At 41.0% G+C, this 23,088-nt stretch overlaps 2 protein-coding genes across 7 annotated transcripts; one reads left to right on the top strand and one right to left on the bottom strand.

Annotated features, from left to right (window-relative positions):
- Positions 1–805: 805 nt before the first annotated feature.
- Positions 806–7,027, bottom strand: ncdn (neurochondrin). 3 transcript variants are annotated; one of them, XM_086062102.1, is made up of 8 exons: positions 6,822–7,027; positions 6,428–6,638; positions 5,259–6,213; positions 4,059–4,228; positions 3,735–3,973; positions 3,457–3,672; positions 3,218–3,360; positions 806–1,410 (listed from the first exon to the last, which is right to left on the bottom strand). In XM_086062102.1, the coding sequence occupies exons 1-8, from the start codon at positions 7,025–7,027 to the stop codon at positions 989–991; spliced, it is 2,562 nt and encodes an 853-aa protein (XP_085918228.1). In that variant the 3' UTR covers positions 806–988. The 3 variants fall into 3 exon arrangements, with proteins under 3 accessions (XP_085918228.1, XP_085918226.1, XP_085918227.1); XM_086062100.1 differs by having other exon boundaries at positions 6,428–6,669; positions 6,822–7,019; XM_086062101.1 differs by having other exon boundaries at positions 6,428–6,669; positions 6,745–6,886.
- On the top strand, positions 6,928–22,820 carry kiaa0319l (KIAA0319-like ortholog). 4 transcript variants are annotated; one of them, XM_086062099.1, is made up of 25 exons: positions 6,928–7,092; positions 8,541–8,948; positions 9,712–9,818; positions 9,997–10,100; positions 11,859–12,127; positions 12,250–12,324; positions 12,979–13,189; positions 14,084–14,182; positions 14,355–14,452; positions 14,749–14,836; positions 15,726–15,818; positions 15,904–16,036; positions 16,120–16,225; positions 16,439–16,561; positions 16,645–16,768; positions 16,845–16,977; positions 17,077–17,225; positions 17,676–17,827; positions 18,208–18,346; positions 18,437–18,596; positions 18,724–18,866; positions 19,299–19,421; positions 19,516–19,606; positions 19,740–19,831; positions 20,993–22,820. In XM_086062099.1, the coding sequence occupies exons 4-25, from the start codon at positions 10,007–10,009 to the stop codon at positions 21,187–21,189; spliced, it is 2,892 nt and encodes a 963-aa protein (XP_085918225.1). In that variant the 5' UTR covers positions 6,928–7,092; positions 8,541–8,948; positions 9,712–9,818; positions 9,997–10,006; the 3' UTR covers positions 21,190–22,820. The 4 variants fall into 4 exon arrangements, with proteins under 4 accessions (XP_085918225.1, XP_085918224.1, XP_085918223.1 ...); XM_086062098.1 differs by lacking the exon at positions 6,928–7,092 and adding an exon at positions 7,406–7,522; XM_086062097.1 differs by lacking the exon at positions 6,928–7,092 and adding an exon at positions 7,406–7,675 and having other exon boundaries at positions 8,541–8,751.
- The last annotated feature ends 268 nt before the right edge of the window (positions 22,821–23,088 follow it).

Here is a 23,088-nt window from a genome sequence, read left to right as displayed (position 1 = left end):
GGTGTGGGGCAGGAATTCTCGAACGTGTGGTAGGCTACAGGTCCCACTAGTATACACTAGTGCCCTCTAGTGGTACAGAAATTAAAGAATCACTGCCCAAACACAGTTGAGTTATATTCAACTTATGTTTTATTTATTTATTTTACATGAATACGTTCTATGCAGCCCCATTAGTCTAAACATGGTATTCTGAGTAATATTGCGATTGTGGAATATGAATTACGGGCGGCCATTTTGCCACTTGCTGTCGACTGAAAATGACATCACAGTTACTCAGGTAACGACCAATCACAGCTCAGCTGGCGATCGTCACATTAACAAACTCAATTATATTAAAAAAAAATTTTTTTTTGAATAAAACATTTTATTTGAAAACTGGGCATTATAGAAAAAAAAGTTGAGAATCACTGTTCGTGAACAAGTGTTTGAACATTAGCCAATAAGCAACGATCATGTGACCCATTCTCAAGCATCTGATAGAGGTACTCTGTATCATGAATTAATGCTGTATCATAAATTATACCTTTATACAATTGCGTTTAGAACCTTGTATTCTTTATTGTTATTGTGAATCTTGTTAAAGCCCGTCTTGTAACTAATACAACCAAACTATTATTTACCCCTTTTAGTAAGATACAACACTTTAAATAATGTATGCATTAATTTAATATCGTGTTTTTGTGTTGTGCCCACTGTCCAAATGAAATTAAAATCCGAGAACAGAAAAACGAGATGCTGAAGAAAAGCCCCAAGTCTCATACCGCCATCTTGTGGTCAAAGGGAGAAAATACGTGTGAAACAAGGATTACTGTTCTGTAAGAAAATATTTCTTTTATTAAATTCTGTAACATTTGGACGTGATTATTTTCAATGAAAATATGATAAAAGTCTAATTAGCACTCATTGGTAATAATTTTAAACAATTGTTTCAGTATTTCCCTTATTTCGTTACAACCATCTGCAAGTGTTTAAAGCTTTACTTTTTCGCTCATTTCAGTCCTATCAACTTCCTAAGGTTCCTCATGCAACTTATAGCTCCTTTATCATGCATCTTCATGGCATCCTCAATATCCTGTTTGCAGAGGGGGCACTGGTTAGCCAAGGCACACAGAGCCTCTTCTAGCGCCTCCTGCGTGTGCTGGTCCGGTAGTGCGCTACAACAACCCAGCATGCCCAGCGTGTTTCTCAGCCATCCTTCCTCTCTGACCAGCGCCGTCAACCAGCACTGAGAGCGGAAGCAGCCCCCCAGAGCCTGCAGAGCCAACCTCCAGAGCTCGGCCACCTCGTCCCAACTGTCCTCCCAGCCGGGGCTCACCTTGAGCGGCCCTGGGCTGAGCTCAGGGTCCAGAGCGCTGTGGAGAAAACGGAGGGCGGTGGAAAAGAAGCGTCTTTGACTGGCTTCAGGTGAGCCTAGAAAGAAGAAAAAAAATTCTGTTTAAGACTGGTTACAACTATAAGTGTTATTCATCCTTTTGTATGGTATTGTAACCCAAAATTTTTTTTTGGGGGGGTCTTATATGTTGACACGGCACCTTTCTACTAACGGAATTGTGAACCTCACAAATGTAAATATATACATGTTGCTGTGGTCCACTGAGTACAATACCCATACAATACAAAGTTAAATGGAATGATTAATTTTTTTTTCATTGGCCATCTGGGGGCCCTCAGCTTCTGCGCATTAATTCAGCACTAACAGGCACAATGTATTTGTATTAGCATATTTTATCAATTAATACCAGTTTGTCAAGGCAATTAAAAGAAAGATTTTATTTAGGGCTTTTGTAGTTGAGTGTCTATGCTGATGGCTGTGAACAGAGAAGTGCACACCTAAAATGTTAATATATTAACGCATTTGCTCCCAAAAACATTCTATTTTAAATATTGCCATGGTCCCAAAAACGTATTTATACATTTTTGAAATGTTTTTTTATTTTTAATGCTAGAGCATACAGAAGGCTTTGATGTTAGAGCAATGGTAGTTATTACAAAAAAACGGCCAGTAGGTGGCAGCAGAGTATAAGAGATAAACCAGGGCCATGTTGCAAAAAATATCTTTTCCCCAGTGTTTTGAACAGATTTGTGAATAATAATGAAACTTAGCTATATTCTAATATTGATTGCTGCAAACGGAAACAGATACAAATATAAAAATGTTTGCCCAAAGAAAGAAGATAATCTAATCTTTCTTTTGGTAGGTTCAATGTTTTTATAGCAATAGAACAGAATATTCTGCGGGCCTTGCAAAATCAGTCAAAACCCAGTACAACTGCCGGGAGCGAAGGGGGTTGCTTCAGTGAAAATGGCTGGGAGTGAATGAGTTAAGGAGTGAGTTTACATAATTTTTTTTCCCCACAAAAGGAACCTTTTCCCATGAGCAGCACTTATTTATAGAGATGGGTGAGTACTGATAACAAGTAACGGGCCGAAATCAGGCCTTATTTGAAGGTATCGCTACGTTGTGGCTGTTTTAAGATCAGGAACTTGAAATTAGAAGAATAGAAAATTGCCATTAATTTCATGCAATTTTAAGGAAAATGATATATTTAGATATATAGGTCTTTCTTTAAAATGAGCTGTATTTTGGGGGCAGGGTAGGAGGAGTTATATATCAAAAGTACTCGTGGTATTGGTACCAGCATCGTTGACCACTTACCTCATTCAAACCCAAAACGTATACATAAGGTTTTTAATACTTTGTCCCTTCATTCCCCAAAACATATTTATACGTTGTTGTTTAAAAAAAAAGTTTTATATGCTAGAGCATACGGAAGGTTTTGATGCAGCTTCTGACATGAAGAGGTCGCTTAAAGCAATGGTAGTTATTACAAAAACGGCCAGCAGGTGGCAGCAGAGTATAAGAGATCAGCCAGGGCCATGTTGCAATAAGTTTTTCCCCCCTAGTGTTTTCAACAGATTTGTGAATAATGATGAAACTTGGCTATATTCTAATGCTCATGGATGCAAAATGGAAATTGATACAAATAAAATAAAAAATTTGGGGTACTCATACTATTATCGGTTTGAAAAAGTGGCATAGCTATCGAACATCCATAGAAATAAGAAAGCAACATTTATTTTGAATTATTGTCAATGTAATTAGCTTTTTCTGTAAAGGGAAAACATTTCAATCAGAGACTGGATTTTTTATTTTTTAAATACTCCCTCCCCCCAAAAATAAATAAATAGTGTTGATGCCTGACGAAAACCAGATTACCTGCCGGCGCCGATTTCAGTCTGCCAATCATCAGACCCAATGTGCAGTAATTAGCTGCAAGGACAAGCAGGCTCGATTTGTGCACCAAAACAGGAAGTGCTTCACTCAGGTGCTTCTCCAAAGTTTTGAAGCATTGATCCTTCCTGGAAAGCATAAACAAATGTTGTGTGTACTGTACATACCTTCATTGAGTCAACACGTGGACATTGGCAATCATTTGGAATGAGGACAGGTGCTACCTGACTCTTTCAGGCTCTGTGACGGAGAAGTTGAGGAGGGCCGAGCAGGCCGTCTCCATGCTGGGGTCCCTCACTGAGGACGCTCCGCTTTTACCCTTCAAGGAAGTAAAGCTGTCCGACAGGTAGTACACCAGCAAGGCTGGCGTGTCCAGGGTGAGCAGAACCTTCCTGGGACCTTCCTCGGCAGAAAGGTGACACAGAGCTGGCAGGAGATACCTGAAGACGGGAAACGGGTGAAGAAACAATCACATGATACGGAATCAATTTCTTGATTGTACCTAAGTGCTTCTTTGCCGGTCCAGGTCCCGCTCTCATCGCCGACCGACATCTCATCCATCCAGTCAGAAAGCCCCCGCTCGGTATTGTCGGCCATCATGTGGCTCCGCGAGTAGTTGATGAGGACTGGCAGCAGCTTGGTCACTTCCTCCTTCAGGCAGGAAGTCTCCTCGGCCAGCCATGAGCACAGGCAGCGGAATGTGGCGAAAAGAAAAGGCTCGCCATAGCGACTCGGGTCCACCTGGGAAAACAGGAAACCACCAAGATTTCAATGAGCAACTTGGCTCCTTCCAAAAGTGGAAGCTTTTCCAGTTCATCCCCCTCACCTGTTGCAGGTGGTACATCAGAGCTGAGAAGGCCTCCTCCAGTACGCCGAGGACCTGCCTGCTCTGCTGCAGACTTAAAGAGGAGATGGAACTCTGAGTGGGCGGAGCGGTGGACGTAACAGCCGGGTTGCAGGCCTGCTCGATGGCCGCCTCCATGATCCGATAACAACCTGGACAATGATGATGATGAGGATGATGATGAGGAGGTAAACGGAGTTTGAACACATGCTGAGCTTCGCACCGCTACCTCGTTTATGACACAATTTGAGTGTTGTCATTATTTATTGCTGGTCATAAGACGCACGGGCTTTACTAGATTTATCAATGTGGTATATTTATTATACAATTAAAGTGGCCACAGGTGGCTTACGCGGGGTTTCTGTTGGTATTATCATATCTATATGCAGTTGTTTTTTAATGCAACTTAAAACTAACTAAATGCCCATGTCATACTGCCTAACTCACGATTAATCGTAAATTAGTCAAATATTATATCTGTTCTAAATGTACTTTTAAGTTTTTCATACTCTTGTTAAACTAAAATAAACAAATGTGGTTGTATCTTTAAGATCATTGACACAGTCATTTTATAGTAATTCTTAACAGTTCGGGTTAAACGTAGTGTGAAACAATGAGTCATAGATTTGTGTTGAGGTATTTTTCTGCCACTAGGTGATATTATTAGTGTTTCATGTTGGACGTCTTTTCAAATTAAGAGCAATTGGTATTTGGAATATGAAGCACCTCGTGAACTCCAGGCCATTTTGTTCATTGTAAATTTGAGTTAGTCACCAGTTCCCACAAATACATGTTTGTTTGTTTTTTATCACATTTATTATTATTAAATGGTGTATTAGACTCCTTCACACAAACTTTTATGTAAAATAAAGCAAGATTAACAATTGTATTTACATTTTTGCCTCTCAACATAGTATTTATTACTATTCAATACTTCGTGCTATTTAAGGCCTTCATTTTAGCAAAATGTATGGCTTTGAATTTATGACTTTAATGACTTTGAATACTTTACAATGACCCACGGAAACCCTGTCATGCTGCTTTTATATCCTATTTACAACTTATGACACAAACAAGAGATGGTGACTACTTATAAAGCACAACCTACTTAAAGATACATAAAAGCATATTTAAAAACATTAAAATATCTTCAAGACGATACTAATTACAAAGTGCAACAACCTGTGAGAGTGTCCTGCAACTCTTGGCTCAGCTCGTTTCCAGGTGGTTCCTCCAATCCCATCCGGACCTCCACACAAGCCCGATTGACCAGTAAGCAGCAGAACTTGGGCGGTCCAGCCAGCTCCCAACCATACAAATCAAGCAGACAAGCGCCGAGTACTAAAACTGGCCCGATCTGTCTCGGGGTCAACTTAGCCTGCACCACGGGTCGCAGTGGCCCCCACACTCGGCTCACAACTTCCCTCAGCACCTCCCTCTCTACCGTGACTCCCCCCGGGGGTAGAACATTGACCAACTGGGAGCACATATCCAGCCTGGTCTGGTCTGTGGATTTGCAGAAGTCTTTCGACATCTTCACCAGTAGAGGCAGCAATTCGGCTGAATGTTTGCGCCACGCTTTGTCTTTGGTTTTACCCGATAGGAGGCAAGCAAGCAAGGGAAGCCCCATCCTTTGGCTCAAGGTCTGGTTTCCTTCTAAAGCCTGGCAGAGAGCGGGAACGGCGCCTCGGTTCAGCAGATGGTCGGGACCCCTGGGTTGGGCACACACGGCAGTCAGAACCTGGTAGCAGTCAGCCGCTATGGCCTCATCAAGCTTTCCAGCTGCTGATTTTGGGTTAGTTCTTGATTCTTCAGTAGCCGCACCATTATCATCATCCTCACTGTCTCTATTTTCATCCCCAGTCTGCTGCTGGTTAGTCTGACCCTGTACTAAAATTTCCAGCAGGAGCGGAACAGTGGCAAGGAGCTGAGGCTGAGAAGCCATGTCTGGGTCTGTGCTCAGGGCAGACAACAAAGCTGTACCCAATGAAAGGAGATCTTGTGGAGGCAATCCAGGGTCCCTGCTCCCCTTCCCTGCCGTCACCAACAGCCGAGCTGGAAGGTTGAGACCCACAGCCTCAAAGATGCGCCGCAAGGTGAGTTTGTCCAGTTGGCAAGCTGGGCACAAACGTGTAATCTGGGAACGTAGAGATGTCAAAATCACGTTGAAACTTCTGCTCTAAAAATGGTTCCGTTTGTGTACATTCTAGATGCATGGTGTTGATGCTTTATGATCCTCTCCATTCTAACCCTTTGCTGCCATCTTGTTGCATCTATACATGTACATATTTACAACAAATGCATCTGGTGTGCAAGATCTCATTAGATAAGCAGAAACGACGGAAACGTACCAAAAGAAGTGCAGCCAAAGTCTGGCTATCATTTTTAGCATGTTTGAGAGCATGGAGGCATCTCTCCAACACTTCCCTCTTAGCATCCGTCAAACCACCTCCCGCATCCTCATCTGGGCCTCCTCCTCCACTTTCTTCTCCTGGTTGCTCCTCTTCTCCGGGGAGCTGACCGCTCACGTCAACTGTAGCGCAGTCAGCCATCGTGGCCTCACTGTTGTCAGCAACGTGTCATAGAGAAAGTACTGCAGAAGGGTTGGGATTTAATTATTAGCGGACAGCAACGCAATGCTATCAGGAAACCCGCACAATCCACTCACGTGTGTTTTAGCAGTTCGTCTGGGCTATTGTAATGAAGAATGAGGAAAGATGACTGATTTATTTAAAAATGACTTACTTGGACAAAAGCTCCCGTACGTTTTTCTTGAGCTGCCGCCGGATATGGAATGGCAAAGTAAAACTATCAACAGCCAATGAAAACGCTCTGACAAGATCAGTTGACCAATCGCAACAACGGTTGTTGGATGATGCCGTGGCCATTTTTGTCCATTTTGAAACGTTGATGAAGCGAAGTTGGCCACATTTATCGAAAAATTTCACCATACGCCATTTGTTTTATTTATTTAATCATCTACTACAATTCAGAGCCGTACAAGAAATTCGACGGGGTAAGTGTTACGGTTTCGCATTTTGTCTATGGTAGTGGTTCACAAGTGGCGCAGACCGGAAAGAGTAGGATTACGATACAGTAATCTGTCCTTCATTAACCACTGTAGCGTCAAAATGTTTACTTTCACATTTATAAAAAATTATATAGCGTATATTCTTAGGCTGCGATAACTGCTTATTTTTTAAGTCGTGAATTTGTATGCCGTTGCGCCGTCATCTAATTCAACATTAAAATACCTGGTGTGTGAGTTATCTTATTTTGACATTCCCACCGGAAATTTCCTTATAGTTTATAAGTGGCTTGGTGGATCACATAGGGGCACATCATCTTAGCAAGTGAGAGGGGACAGTGACCCAATTTACTGTACTGAGCGAGGACAACGAGGATTTAACAAGCTCCGGCGATCGCGCGAAGTGAAAGACGAATGAGTACGACTACAGTTTTGTTTTTAAACGTTTTGTTGGAAGCAATATTTTTCAAAAAAAAACACGCGCTGAACCCGTGGCCACAGCGTGTAAATAAGCCATAGAGATGCCAGCAGCTGTTAGTCTCAATGTGCCTTAGGATCCAGTATTAAACAGGTACACTACTCTCTTCGGCTATCAGCATGCATAGCGTTAAAGTGATCCACCAGATGCGGCGGATTCCTGATCCAGTCGTCTGTAATGGCGTGTTAATACAATGGACTCACCAAGCTGTAGCGATCGGCCTCATACATACAATATGATTTCAGTCTTTTCTGAAACCCGTTATGGCTAAAATATACAGTGCTGCACACCCACCATTTATTTTGAGTGTATGATGTTTTCCCATGTATTACATGCCAATGCATTTATTTGCATCCATTCATCCTGTGGTCATTGTTTCAGATATACACACACAAAATACGATCTGGTGTGAAACTGCACACACCAGTGACTATTGTGTATTAAAATCGTATAATAAAGATAACAAGATTTGACTGACACTTGGAGGGGCATTATTAAAGAGGATGATGTCATAAGGTACTGTCTGCAACCTGTAGTAAATTTGCATGTAATTCTACACCTGTTAACAAGCCACAATCATTCACCTTTTTTATTTTTATTTTTTTACTGAGCATCTCTGGCAGTGCCAAGCAAAACTAAGCATTGTTATTTTGCATCTGCTGTTTTTGATGCAGCTCTTGAGTGACGTTTATATGCAGTTCCACAGATTAAGCAATCATCCTTAATATGAATATGAATATTATTTGCAGCCCAACAATGCATACAGGGAAATAAACATAGTTTACTGTTCAGATGGCGTCAGGCCACTTGTGAGTCATTGCCATCGTGCTTTTGAACCACCATAATAGAGTTACAATGCTAATAAGATGGCTACTACTAATTGTCCAAATACTATTGGAATAAAAAAACGGCCTGTTTAAGTTAAAGATTGATTAAAATGTATTTCTTCTTTTAAAAGCCTGGAGAAATTGTGCGTGGGATTTGGCATTCAAGAGAGGCTCCCACCTGACTGGAAGCTTGGCAAGTGTGCTTCTCTTCAGCTGAGAACGAGGAGTGAAACAAAGCTGAGACCTGCACCTCTTGGTCACAGAGGCCATTGTTCTGATGGAGATTCTCAGGAGAAAAGGAGCCTTTTAGACTGAAAGGTCTCCAAGCTGTCATCAACCCAGGTGACCTAGCTGACGTCTGCTGCTGCACATGTCTCACCCAGCCTTGAGGCAATAAAGAAGGAATCTTTAACAACAAAGTGGAACAAATGTGATTAAATCACTTTTTCCCCCAAACATACCACTATTTTGTTCTGGATTATTTTTACCTGGAGTAATTTTTTTTCTCGGAGGGGGATGGAGGCAGACCGTGTAATCAGGTTTGTGTCAGCTTGTTGACTTGAGGAGCCAAAAGGCTTTCGAAGTGCTGCTGTATGTACCTGGTAAAAATGATTTGCTGATATGGAGGGTCTGTTTTGCTTGCACAAACTGTTTGCGCAGCAGATGAGGGGGAAAGATGCTTTGATTTATTTCCTGATTAGCTTGTAATAGTCTCCTGGTGGGTCGTCTCGACACCCCAGCTGGCAAAACTAAAAATATTCACGAGCCAATTACTGTATCTTCTTGTTAAATCGGCTCTTGCACTTTCTCGGAAAGAAGACATCAAATCGAGATGGATTGTGTTAATTAAATGATAATTTCACATAAAATGGTTACCCGAGGAGTTCTCATTATTACTGTGGTTGTATTTAGTAGGTTGTTATAGCGTCAGAAGGCTTGCATGTGTAATATTTTGATCCTTCTTGCTAAATCATGAACTAAAATATTACAAACAACATGATACAATTAGGTTATTTTTGAATAAATTAATAGTTATAATAATAATAATGAAAAAAAAACAATGAGTCAAATGATATTTGGTGGATACACTTATTGCACAGTGTTTACCAACTTGGCATAATTGACGAGGATGACGATTTAATATGGGCTGTTGAAACTCTTAAATGGAAGTCGACTCCAAAATGTTCTTGACAATAATATGCTCCATGCGCCCTCACTAGTCTAAACACAGCATTCTGATTAATATAGCGTTTGTAGAATATGAATTAAGAAGCAAAATCCACCTGTTTTTATCCATCTCAGGGGACGGCCATTTTGCCACTATGTCGACTGACAATGACCAATCACCAAGTCACCATTCACTGACTTCCATCAGCTCCACCCTGCACAGTCTGGCCGCCGGGCGAAAGGTAAACGTAGGTGCCGTCGGCAGACTCCAGTTGTTAAAACAGGTGCAGCATCTCTTTTGGCGGCACTCTGAGAAATATATGCCACGCTTTCCTGTTTCCTGGGTGTGTCGAAGAATGTGGCAAATACATTTGTCAACATACATGTCAAGTAACGTACGGTATCTTCTTCTCCCGTAAGGTCTTTTAAAATGTCTTCTGCATACCAACATCTGCTTACTTGGAGTTTACCTCACCTCCTCCTCCTGCCGCTGACCTACCTCTGGCTTTTGGCCACACCCACAGGTAAAAACAAACTCAATTAAAAATGATTAAAGAACATTTATTGACTGGAGACTGATAACAAATTGACATCTGCAACAGTCACTGTGGTTACTAAAGGCGTTTTCCTCATCCTCTTTGGAATCCTATGCTGCTTTTTGCTTGTTTGTTGTCTTTAGTCATCTGATCCAATCAGAGCCGTCGGACTAGTGGACGAAATAGTGTGTAGGGGGGTTACAATGTGAACCAGAACAATAAGTGCTCTGTGTGAATGGATGCTGTGTGTTGAGGGTGGGTGACAGAAGAAGAGTGGAGTCACTAAACAGAGGCCAATGTGTCCTTTTTTCTTTTTCTTTTTCTTTTTTTTTTAAATCAAACAATCGTGAATTGTGAGAGCAAGTCATGTGTTTTCTTTCTTAGCATGCCATTCGCTGCAGATAACTCGTTTTGCTTTCTCATTGAATCCATTCTCCGTATCCTGTTTACATTTCATTTGTGATTTGTCATCTTTTCAAAATTTTTATCAAAGCAACATGAATTGAATGTGTTCAATGTCAGAATCCTCAATACTGAATAGTAATCTCTGTGTCTGCTCTGTAGTTGAGCATCCAAGACCATAAGTGATCATCCGGGTTTTTGCTATGCTTGGAAAATAAAAACTCTAAATGATCATTATTGTTGCATTCACTGCATGTGAGAGTGCTATAATGCCACCAACGAGGAACAGACTGCGGCAGCCCATCCGCACCGACAGATGACTGCCGGTACGGATGGGCTCAGAGGGGGGAGTTTTGTGTTTATTGCATAATGTGCTTTGGGCTTTAATCAGCGGGCGTCTTGATTTATCGGGGAAAAGCCTAATTTCCTCTCTCAGATGCTGACAGGGCTGATTACTCAAGATGTGGCTTCATGTCAGATTTTTTTCCTTCAGAATTTCAGTCAAAACTTCAAACATAAATAGATCTCCGAGGTTCAGTATTTGACCCTCTCGCCGCCAGTGTTGCAAAGTGACAGTTGAGCCACGAAACTTTGCTTACTTTACTTACTGTCATTTTCGTACTGTCAAGAAAAGCCTGATCCGTGACTTCCTCTCCAAATATGTTGAAAGGTGCTTGAGCAAGATGAGCTGGTTGGCATGTTGCATGGCAGCATTCGTCAATAGCCTGGAGCCTGGCGCAGTTACTCAGCGATTATTCTTTATTTATTTGTTTATTTATTGAATTAATTCAATGTATTTTTGTTTTGATTCGTAAGTGTTAGAAGATGGTAGCTAACGTCACAACAAACAGCAGTGGGCAGATCGTTTTTATTTATTTATTTATTTATTTATTTTATGCAGACCAGTGTAATGGGAAGCTTCAATATTGTGGTGTTTATAATACGTTTAAAATGTTCTATTTGAGCACATATGTGCTTTATCCTCTGGAAAATGACTAATAATACTGCAGTTTAGTTGCCATGGTCTTCTGAATTTTATCATCTTTTTTTTTTTTTTTTTTTTACAGTCTATCTAATTGTTATTGCTGTATGTTTGATTTAAGTCCCAAACTAGCAAGCTATTTTTCAAATTACATTGTTTTGTTATTGTTGGGGCATTAGAACCCAAACTAGCATCTCTCCGACAATTAGTCCCAGATGAAAAATGTTTATCTGGAGACCGCAGGATTCTAACGTGACACTGCATGAGTGTCTGGTAACATAAATCAGTCCATCATGATCCCCGCCACCCCCCTGCCCAAATGACCATTTAGAAGCTAATAGACTTCCTCTGACTCCCTCCAGGTGTATCAGCAGATGTCTGCCATGTTACCGGAGGAGTGCTGGGGCTTCACTGGACAAGCGTGATCAGCCTGGGCTGGTACCCTCTAGCAGATGGCAGAGGTGGGCCCACATGCTGGGAGACGTGCTGCTTGAGGCCAAGCTGCAGTGCCGTGTGGAGCCTCGGTGGCCGATGTGTGCTTCTGAGTTGCTCCCTAAAAGGAGGCTGCCCCATCTTGTTTCTGCCCCAACCTAATCAGGAGTCTCTCGGCCTCCTTCAGATACTAAACAAGGTATTTATTTTATTTTATTTTATTTTATTTTATTTTATTTTATTTTAAATGGACGACTACGTTTTTTTCAGTTGTTTTTTTTGTTTTTTTTAATTATGCTGTATTTGTGGACTTTTCTTAAGGGTTCTGCCAAAAAAAAGGGGAGGAGCGTTCACCAGGCAGGAAATGAAGTGCAACCAGAACAACAGCCTATCATGGTAAGTACAGGTTCATGTGCAGTAGAGTGATCCGTTTAAGATTGTTTTAACACTTTTTGCTTCTTTATCCAAGCCTTTTTAAAGGAATACTTGATTCGTTTATTTAGCTGTTTTCAGATTATATTTTGTCTATGATGAATGTGATAACGTCATTATTTTTCATACACATGAATGCCTTTAAAAACACATTTTGTCATTTGCTGTCAACTGAAAATGACATCTCATGCTCAGGGTTCAGGTAACGACCAATCATGGCTTAGTTTGCAAACGTCACATGACCTAACCCAGAAAACAGGTGAGCCATGATTGCTCGAATACCTGTGATGTCATTTTTAGTTGACAGCAAGTGACTAAATGTGTTTTTTAAGGTGTTAATTGTACATGAAAAAATGATGAAATTATCATATACATTTTTGAGAAAATGTTAACTTTTTATTGCTGAAAATAGCTAAAAGAGTCAAGTATCTCTATTGGCAGTTTTAACTAGAACCAGGACATTGCTCAAGACAATTTAAATAAAACATTTTAAAGTACTGTAATCTATTATGCCGATATTCTGAAGTTGTCCGTTTAATAATGAATTTGACACAATTTTGGCATCTTCCTTCAAATTAGTAAAAAAAAAAGTTGTTAATCTTTTGACCCTTTCTTCAGGAAAACTCCAAACTTGATTCAGCGTTGTTGGTACCCAACCCAAGCGCAGTTCCACAAGCAGACCAAAAGAACTTTACTCCTATAACCAACAGGACGAGTGAACATGCCTTACAGCAGAACTCCACCATTTTAGACACCGCTGCGTCTTCCAATAATAGTGACGTCAGCACACCCACAGCAACTACCTTCAGCATGACGCCAACACCGGCTGGTAAGAAATGCATAATTTTCCAATTATGTTTTCAGTGAATCCTCAGATAAGTTGACCTTTGGCATTCAATTTGCCTCTTGGCAGATTTGTAGGTTTTTAGCACAGTGTTGTTTTAGTATATGTATCATTCAAGGTATCTAATGCAAGTATAGTCTAAGTCACTACTGCACTTTTTTCTTGTGACCTTTACATATATATATATTGACTGTTCATAGTTCTTCAACGGTGGCAGTGAGGTTACATGGATGTGCACGTGTGCTGACAGGCGGCTTTTAAACAAACAAGAAGAGCTTGCGTAGTCTGTTTCACCTATTGACAGAAAAATGACTTGTCTTTACAAATGAAAAGGTTTAACTGGAAGCAGAATGCACCTTGTGGCCCATGACAGTTTTTCGTTCTCCCAAGCAAACATGGATTCAGAGCAGATTGCGCAGCATGGAAATAGCAACTGTATACGCGGCGTCAAAGGAGATATTGTATGAAGGTCAACTCTGGTTTGAAAATAAGATTAAGTGATTGGCACACTGTACAGACTGTGGGAGATCTATAATTGTCAACAAATGGTTGTCAACCTTCGGCCCCGATGCAGTCAGCTTTTATTTTGTGTAGTGTTTCTTTGCCTTTAAGAAGCAGATTTTTTTTCTGGAGTAAATCTCACAATGCAATAAAAATACAAACGTTAGTATCGTCGTACTCCAGCTGCATTCAAATTTCATGTAGTTTAACATTTTGTGGCTTACAAAAAATGCTCCTAACAAGTGAAGCGAACACTTTGTAAATAATTAATGTGTTCCAATAAAATCCTTGCCCCAGGACATTAACCCTGAAGAGTGCCAACTTTGTTGTTGTCTTTCTGTTACTGTTGACATCACCTGATTCTTTTTTCCGTGCCAGTGAGGGAGCTGGTGGTGTCAGCAGGAGAGAGTGTTGAGGTCACGCTGCCGCGCAGCTCGGTCGAGCTGAACGCCTTTGTGGTGCCACCGCCGCCGCCAGGTAAGACCGAGAATTTGATGAATGTAGTGCATCGTTTTGTTTATCCCGTTTTTTCCTTTATTGACACGCTTGAATGAAACAAAACGAGTTTGCCGTCATTTTAAAATGATCCTTGAGTTAAGTCAACGCATGAGCAGTTTGTATTTACTTTTATGGCACCGCTTCCCAACAGATACAAAGTATGCGTTTGACTGGCGTCTGATAACACATCCAAAAGATTACAGTGGGGAGATGGAAGGGAAGCACAGCAAGACCCTGAAACTCAGCAAGGTACCGCCTCCATAAATGGAGCAAAATGGAAGCTTTCAGTCAGCCGATGCACTAAAGAAAACTATTACATTGAATTGATAGAAACCAGATGTTTAAAATGCAAAATATATTTTAATCTGACACACACTCAACTTTTTAAAAGATGTATTCACATACCAGGCTATAGACTAGAAATCAAATGACTGACTTTCACCAGAGTACTGACAAAAACTCTCGACTATTTCAAGCATGTAACCGTAGTCACTTTAAGATCACTTCCTCTTTCAGGTTGCTTGACTATGTGTTTATTTTCTCAGCTCACGGTTGGTCTGTATGAGTTTGAGGTGACCGTGGATGGGGGAGGGCCCCACGGAGAAGGCTACGTCAATGTCACTGTCAAACCAGGTAAAGGAAAACAAAAACTAGACCAGGGATGGGTAACTGGTAGTTTTTTTTTAATTTATTTTGTTTTGTTTTGTTTTTTACAAACTCTCCAAAACACTGATAAACATTCAATATTGGTTTCCCCCGATGGAGGGAACGGAGGGAAATGGGGGAAATCCAAAAAAGTATTGAAGGGGGGAAAAAAGGAAAAAATCCACAAATATGGGAATTCATGGGTACCGAACTGATCTATCGAATGCAGTTTTTAAGTAAACTAAAATCTTGTGTGAGTTGATTTATTTTCTGGGGGAAAAATGCACAAAATGAGATCTTCCACTTAATTGTTAGTTTCATGTTCAACAGTTATGTGCCGTCCTTGAATGGTAATTTTTATTTAACAGAGCCTTTTGCACTGGAGGGAAAAAAAAACTAGAGTATGTTGTTATTTTGGCGTGTGCTTCAAATCTTTTATGTTAACGTGGATGTTTTATAATTGAAATACTATTAAGAGCACATATTTCATATATATGCTTTGTATTTTGTCCATATCTAAAATGGCATTTTTGTCATACATCTAATTAGGAAGTGAGCCTGCCAGTCTGCCAGTAACACTGATGGAAAATTGTGGGCCCCCTCTAGCATTTAAGTTGCCCATCCCTTAACTAGGCAGTCTTATTTATGTAAAAAAAATAATAATAGTGTTTATGTATGATACAACGTGGTAATATAAAGCAAATGCTCTTTGTATACAACACAGGCGTGCATGCTCTAATGAAGACATATCGGTGCTTACAGAATTGATTCTCATATTTTGTTTGATTCCTACACAAACATTGTTTTTGTGCCTCAGCCACTTACAAGCGGTTTACACCTCACTAAGCATGCTAAGTTCTTATTTTCCACCTGACAGAGCCGCGGGTAAACAAGCGCCCGGTTGCCGTAGTTTCCCCAAAGTTCCAAGAGATCTCCTTGCCAACGAGCTCTACGGTGATAGACGGCAGCCGTGAGTTTTTGGATCGACACGCACGAGCAAACGTGTGTCTAATGTGTGGCCCTTTCAAAGCATTTTCTGTTTCCTTTTTCCCCAGAGAGCACAGATGATGACAAAGTAGTGGTGTGGCACTGGGAAGAGGTCAAAGGTCCCCTGAGGGAGGAGAAGGTGTCTGCCAACACGGCCGTCCTCACCCTCTCCAACTTGGTTCCAGGGAACTACACATTCAAGTAGTTTACCTTATTTCACCAAGCGGATGTCTGTATTTAATCTGTTTTTTATTTGTATTATCGATTTTGTTTTCCTTTGCCAGTTTGACTGTCACCGACTCCGATGGCGCCCAAGACTCCACACAGGCCACCCTGTCTGTCAACAAAGCCAAGGATTACAAGCCTGTGGCCATCGCCGGGCCAAACCAGGTCAACATTTTGGTGCAATAAATAATGTGTACATTTAAATTAGTTTGATATCAGGTTATCATTTTGGATGTGTTTGTTTTGTGTGTCGCCAGCAAAAACCTCTTAGGGAACTTAGTAGCCATTAGAGTCTGAAGTTATCATTTATAGCCATTTATTTTTGCGTATGATGTAACATTTCAATTTTCAACAACATGTTTTGTTTCTGTAATGCAGGTCATCACTTTGCCACGTAATTCCATCACTCTGTATGGCAACCAGAGCACAGATGACCACGACTCCCTTGCCTACGAATGGTCCCTCAGTCCTGAGAGCAAAGACAAAGTGCTTGAGATGCAAGTGAGTCTTCATTATTTTTTGCTGAACGAGACCCATTTCTGTATTTAAGAGCTGCACCGTGAATCAGTGTTTGTATTTTCCAGGGAGTGCGCACGCCTATCTTGCAGCTGTCAGCCATGCAAGAGGGAGATTACACCTTCCAGCTAACTGTGACAGACTCTGCTGGACAGCAAGCCACAGCCTATGTCACTGTTATTGTGCAGCCAGGTAAACTGCACGTGACATGCTTGATTATAGTATGAGGTGGATTTTAATCTCATTTCTATCTCACTTCATCCCGCAGAAAACAATAAACCTCCAAAGGCAGACGCAGGACCGGAAAAAGAACTGACGCTACCTGTTGATCGAACGATGCTGGATGGCAGTAAGAGCAGCGATGACCAAAAGATAGTCACCTACCATTGGAAACAGACCAAGTAAGTAGCTTTAAGTGACAGCTTAAACAAAACAACAAATTTAATAAATCAAAAAAGTTGAAATAGGAATTAGTGTCACGCCATCTGTTCCTCTGCCAGGGGTCCTGATGGTGTGAAGATTGAGAAGGCAGACAGTGCCGTTGCCACGGTGACGGGTCTAGAGGTGGGCACTTACGAGTTCACCCTGACAGTGACCGATGAGAGGAAGCTGGAGAGCAGCGACACGGTCACGGTCGTCGTCAGAGAAGGTGAGGGTATACTTTGTTTAGCTGTTTGTTTATATGATTTGGCACTTTTATTGAAATGATTTTGTTGTCTCAAATTTTATTTTAAATTTTTCTGCTGGAGTGTTTGATTGGTACATTTTTACGAGTGACAGGTTTACTTTACGGCACTTGGAGCTCTACTGCCACCTGTGGCCGAAAAGGAAACTGCACTTTCCCTTCTTCACGTACACAATGCACACATGACGTCACATGTGCAGACAGAGGGCAGGAAATTCTAACCCAAGTCTAGTCTAAAAACTATTGGCTTGTGAACAGCTAAGGTGTTAATCTACTAATTAAAAATAATAATAATTCAGTCATAAATGGTCAAATAAAAAGGCTATTGGAAAGCAATTTTTTAGCAAATTGTTACAAAGTACAAAATTGTACTTTTATCTCATGTCATTGAAACTTGAATATCTTTTATCCCAGAACTGGACCAGCCACCTGTGGCTCGGGTGGTTTCCAGCCCACCCGTCTCTCTGCCTGTGCGGACCGCCACCCTGGATGGATCACACTCCACTGATGATAAAGGTGGCACCAACTACCTGTGGACCAGAGACGACAGCAGCCCAGCGGCCGGAGTGAGATGATAGAGACTTTTAAAAAATAGACAACTTATATTTTGTATGTAAATAAAACTGTGGAGATTAATTTTCTTCCAGAATTGTCTCGGCAAGACAATATTTTACAAGGCTTTTCTTCTGGCTGTTTGCTTTTGACAGTTTACTTTTTTTAAACTGGTGCTGCGGGCATCTCTCTCCAGTTTGATAACTCCCTTATTTATTCTGAGACTGACTATCAACTTGCTTATCAGTCATCCACATTTTCACTTTTGAGAACGCCATATCTATTCATCAAGTGTGGAGAGACAGTTGAAAAGCATCTTGCCAGACAGGAAATAGAAGTTTAAACTTGTTGTTTAGCTCAAAAAACAAACAAACGTTCCACTTGTTTCTCACAGGATGTGCTCAACAACTCTGATCACCAAGCTGTCTTGTTTCTGGGAAACCTGGTGCAGGGGAAGTATAGCTTCACCCTGTGTGTCACGGACAGTAAAGGTCAAACCAGCACGGACAGTGGTACATTGGAGGTCAAACCAGGTACACGCAAATGAGCAAATTCATCAACAATTTTTGAACCACTGAAGGATTTGAAACAAGGTTTGTTTTTACTCTCTGTCTTTCGGTCAGACCCATGGGAGCGTGACCAGGTGGAGCTGGTCTTGGAGGTCCCCATAACACAGGTTTCCCACCGGCAACGGGACATGCTACTGCGGCAGGTGGGAGTCTTGCTTGGCGTCCTCGACAGCGACATCATTGTTCGAGAGATCGGTGCGTTCAATGAGCACAGGTGAGCAGTTATGTACCTCGTGATGTTAAATTAGTTTCCTGCTTGGTCACAGACCAACTACCACTGTGTTCTATTTTTTGATCATATTTATATTTTAACCCAAGTGCTACTTTTCCCATGGCTTTAGTACCAAGTTGGTCTTCCTGGTGTCAGGTGGTCCAGGGCGCCCTCCTCTGCCCGGTCACAGCATTGCACTCAGCCTACGCAGTAAACTGCGTAAACAGAAGAACGACTTTCTCATTTACAAGGCCCTGCGGGTGGACACTGTCAGTGAGTTCTGTCCTGTACTTCTTACACTGTTTTTAAAAGGGGAAGTCAACCTTAAACATTTCTTGACAATAATATGTTATATGTGACCTCGCTAGTCTAAACATGACATTTTGATTAATATTAAATTTGTGGAATATGAGTTATGCAGCAAAATCCAGCCATTTTTATCCATCAACGACCAATCACAGCTCACCTGTTTTCTTAAGATGAGCTGTGATTGGTTCTTACCTGAGCAACTGTGATGTCATTTTCAGTGGACAACAAGTGGCAAAATGGCCGCCTTCTGATATTGATAAAAACTGCTGGATTCAACTCATATTCCACAAACGCAATATTGACCAAAATACCATGTACCAAATCATTTCATAGTTAATTCACAGATGTCTATGAAATACTGCCGCTGACGATTTTATAGCCGCTGTCTTCCCTCAGTCTGCCAGCTGAACTGCTCCAGTCATGGCGAGTGTGACTCGTTCACGAGGCGCTGCGTGTGCCAACCTTTCTGGATGGAGAACTTCATCACAGCCCAGTTCGGCGATGCGGAGAGTAACTGCGGTAAGATGAGACCAACTCGGTAAAGCACTCAAATGAACCTGTTGACAAGACATTAACTGTCAAAATGCTAATGCTATTTTGTATTTGCTTGCAGAGTGGAGCGTACTTTATGTGACCATCGCGTCCTTTATGATTGTGGTTGCTGTGGCGACAGTTGTCTGGGGGTGTGTGTGTTTCTGTGACAGGTGAGATCAATCTCCTGAAGATTTTGTTTTGGAGTTTTTGTTTTGACTTGCAAGCAAAAATTAGAGATTCCGTCGCCAGGTGGCTGACTTAACTCCTGACTAATGATACTGTGTGTTTTCTCCGGTTTGGTAGACGTAAGAGCAAAGCGCGCAGAACAAAAAGCCGTTATAAAATGCTGGAAGCTGACGAGCAAGACGCTCTGGAGCTCCAACCACCCAGAGCTGGTAAGAATTACACATTTGGATGTTGTTGTTGGAGGTTTGAAAGCAAACATGGTGAAGCGGCATTTAGCTGTTATGCTGCACAGAAGTAGAATAAGTTGCTAATGGAAGTGAAGTCGGCCCCAAGTATAAATGCTTAAATCCAGGTTAAAATACATTTATTTTTTCTTATTCTTTTGATTATTTTAATGTATTTTTAAAATCAATGTCACGCTACGGTCTTTTAGTAATTTTGGAAAGCTACCCAGTAAAACGTATATGCTTATAACTTATTATGCTATATATATACTTGGAAGAGAGTAAAATATTCAGAGTAAATTCTACTCGGTATTTTTACTGTGTACGAGTAAATTGGCCTATCCCATGACAAAAAACCTAATAAAGTTTTTTCACTCAGAAATTGTAAGTACATTTTAGAAGGATTTTTTAAAGGCAATTTACTAGTTTATTTAAAAAAACAACAACAACACGTTACTCAAGGGTTGAGGAATGGACTCACGACCTTCAGCTTGGGAGACTGCCACTCTACCACTTGAGCTATGCCACTACTACTGTTTGCTAATGTCCAAAAGGAGCCCGAAACATTGTTTTTCGTCTCTTGGAGGTACGAAGATTCCAGCTGACACAAACGATATACTAAAACACAGTAGGAGCGGGGGATGGCTCAGGGAGTAGATTGGCTGTCTCCCAACCTGAAGTTTGTTCCTCAACACTTGAGTGATTAGGTTTTTTTTTTAAATAAACTCGTAAAATTTAGTCAAAATTCCTCCTTGCAAAATTTACTTAAAATGTCGTGAAAAATCTTTTGATTGTTTTTTTTTTTCATGGGATAGACAAATGGTCTCCTACAGAGTAACAATACTTTTGAGTAAAATTTACTCTCTTCCAAGTGTAAATTTGTGGGACCAAATAAACTGTTTATAGAGTAAAATTTCTGTGTACTTTTACTTTTTTCCTTTGCTTTTCAATGTATTAAAAATTTTTTGTTGCTTAAATGTTGTCAATGTATGTTCTTTTAGTCATTTTAATAAGCTACTTTAGTTTTTTGCTTTGGGATTGACTTCAGTTGTTCTGTTATGCTTTTAGATGCTGTGCTTGTCTTGTGTTGATATCTAAATAAAGTGACCTTGCCTGACTAACACTGCCGTGTCGCCACCTAACCAGGCCGCCTCAAGCCAGTGCCCGCCCCCACCTCCTCTGCCCTCATGCACTCCGACTCGGACCTGGAAAGCGATGACGGGCAGGTCGGGTTTCCGTGGACGGAGCAGGAGCGCGGTCACCTTCTGCGACCGCAGAACGGCTCCCTGAGGAACGGCCAGGGTCCCGTGAGAGGAAAGAAGCACAGAGAAGAGCTGCTATAGCAAAACGAGGTGACGCTCACACGGATCCGTCCTTGATGCTTCTTCATTTCATCACCTGGAACTTGAAATGTTGTTACACTGAAAAACTGAGCCACGGCAGAGGGAAAAAAGCCGTCCATTTTCGGGAGTGAGCACTGTGTTTTGAATAGAGAAATATAAGGACTTGTTTATTAAAACTGAGACATGACCAAGGTGACTCGCAAACTAAAACCAGCAAGCTCACGTCATACTTCCCAAACTTTCTTCTCGTCGAACCTGCATGAATGGACATGAACTGTCTTCACACTGTTACAGGTTAGCTTGATGCTACCAAACACTGACCTTAAATCTCGAGTTACCGGACGGAAAACAGCATTGATCACAAACGGCAACAAATTAAAAAATAATTTTAAAAAAGTGCATGAGCGCTTGCACTTCCATTCTGAAATCACCACCTGCATGTTCGTATGTTTGGACGTATGACTTGTATGAGTGCGCCTGATATTTTGTTTTCCTGGCTCATGTGCCATAACGTATTTCTTCAAAAGTGTTGTATGTGTGTGTCGGTATCTGTTGTTGGCCTGCGTTATGATGTTTGAGTGCTCAATTGTCACTCAAATGCATCGAGCCAAAATGCTGCTTTTATTCTGAAGGTTCCGCTCCGTACAAATGAAGCCACGGGAATACACACCGGAGCGTACAACATGAACGAAGACCACTTTTAAGAAAATCTTCCTGCTGTGATTCAATGTTTGATGCACTTTGAATTCGTGTTGAAGTAACGTCACTTTCTTGAAAATCACAGACGGTATCTTAATTCTTGATTGCATTTGTTCTTGTTTAGAACACAATTCTATTAGTCTGTCGTGAAGATATAAGAAGACATGAGTTTTGTTACTGTTTATGAAGAATGAGCTAAAACCAAATGATTATTTTTAATCTTTTTTTTTTTTCTTAAACGAGTAGTTTGTCGTGGCTACTCCAGCGACCACACACAGGTCTATTTAAACATGATTATTTTTGTGTATGGATACTATTCAAGTGTCTTTTCCGGGCCCGTTTCCACTTTGCGATCACTTTGCATGCAGAATGTGAAACACGGCGTTGAATGTTGAAAGGATTATGTCACTTGTCTCATCTCAAGTCTGTAATTAATGTGAAGCAATCACTTTGTAATGTTTTGCAGATAAATGTGTACTGTACTGTCACATCATCTCATGAGGTCACCTCTGCTGCACAATTTTCTCCTCTCCAGCGCAGCAGTGAAAGGCTTTTTTATTTTTTTTCATGTGAGCTGTGGACAAAGTCAAATTAAGCACACCCAAGTGCCAAGTCATCTTTTGAAACAGTGCAAAAATTGTAACATTCTCCCATCTTCTTTGCAACTGGCCACACCTGGAAACACTCTAAAAGTTGATTCAAGAAAAAAAAATTGGGGGGGGGGGGGTCAAAGACATAAAAACTGCCATGAATTGACCTTGACTCTGCTGGAGTCCACTGTGAAGGCAGAAACAAAGAATGGGGAGCAATGACGACGGGAGAGTAATTTAAAATGTTTTAAATGAGGTTGAGAGGGAAGGATTACGCTTGTGTTCTATGTGACCTGATACAACTGGATAATCTGGGAATTAGAATAAAGACTTTTCATTTTATTCTTCTGTGACAGACACTTGCTTATGTAAATGTACGTTCCTCGCTGCACTTAAAAACATGCATGCACACTCCTTACAGGAAAGATTTTTTTAAATGTGAAGACAGAACATTGGTCAATCAATGAAAATGAATGGGCACACTGAATTAATGCAAAAATGATCACTCCTTGTACTGGAATCCCAACCTGAATAGATGTAATCATTTTTTTGTTGACCTTTATTAACCTTTTAACTCAATTGCCCTTTGCCACTCTATTACAAGAGAATG

This window comes from Leptonotus elevatus, chromosome 19, assembly GCF_054856555.1.
Source record: "Leptonotus elevatus isolate MCC_2025b chromosome 19, RoL_Lele_1.0, whole genome shotgun sequence".
Lineage (NCBI taxonomy): Eukaryota > Metazoa > Chordata > Actinopteri > Syngnathiformes > Syngnathidae > Leptonotus > Leptonotus elevatus.
The sequence above is the reverse complement of the archived record's forward strand: the minus strand, read 5'-3'. Positions and strand labels throughout refer to the sequence as shown.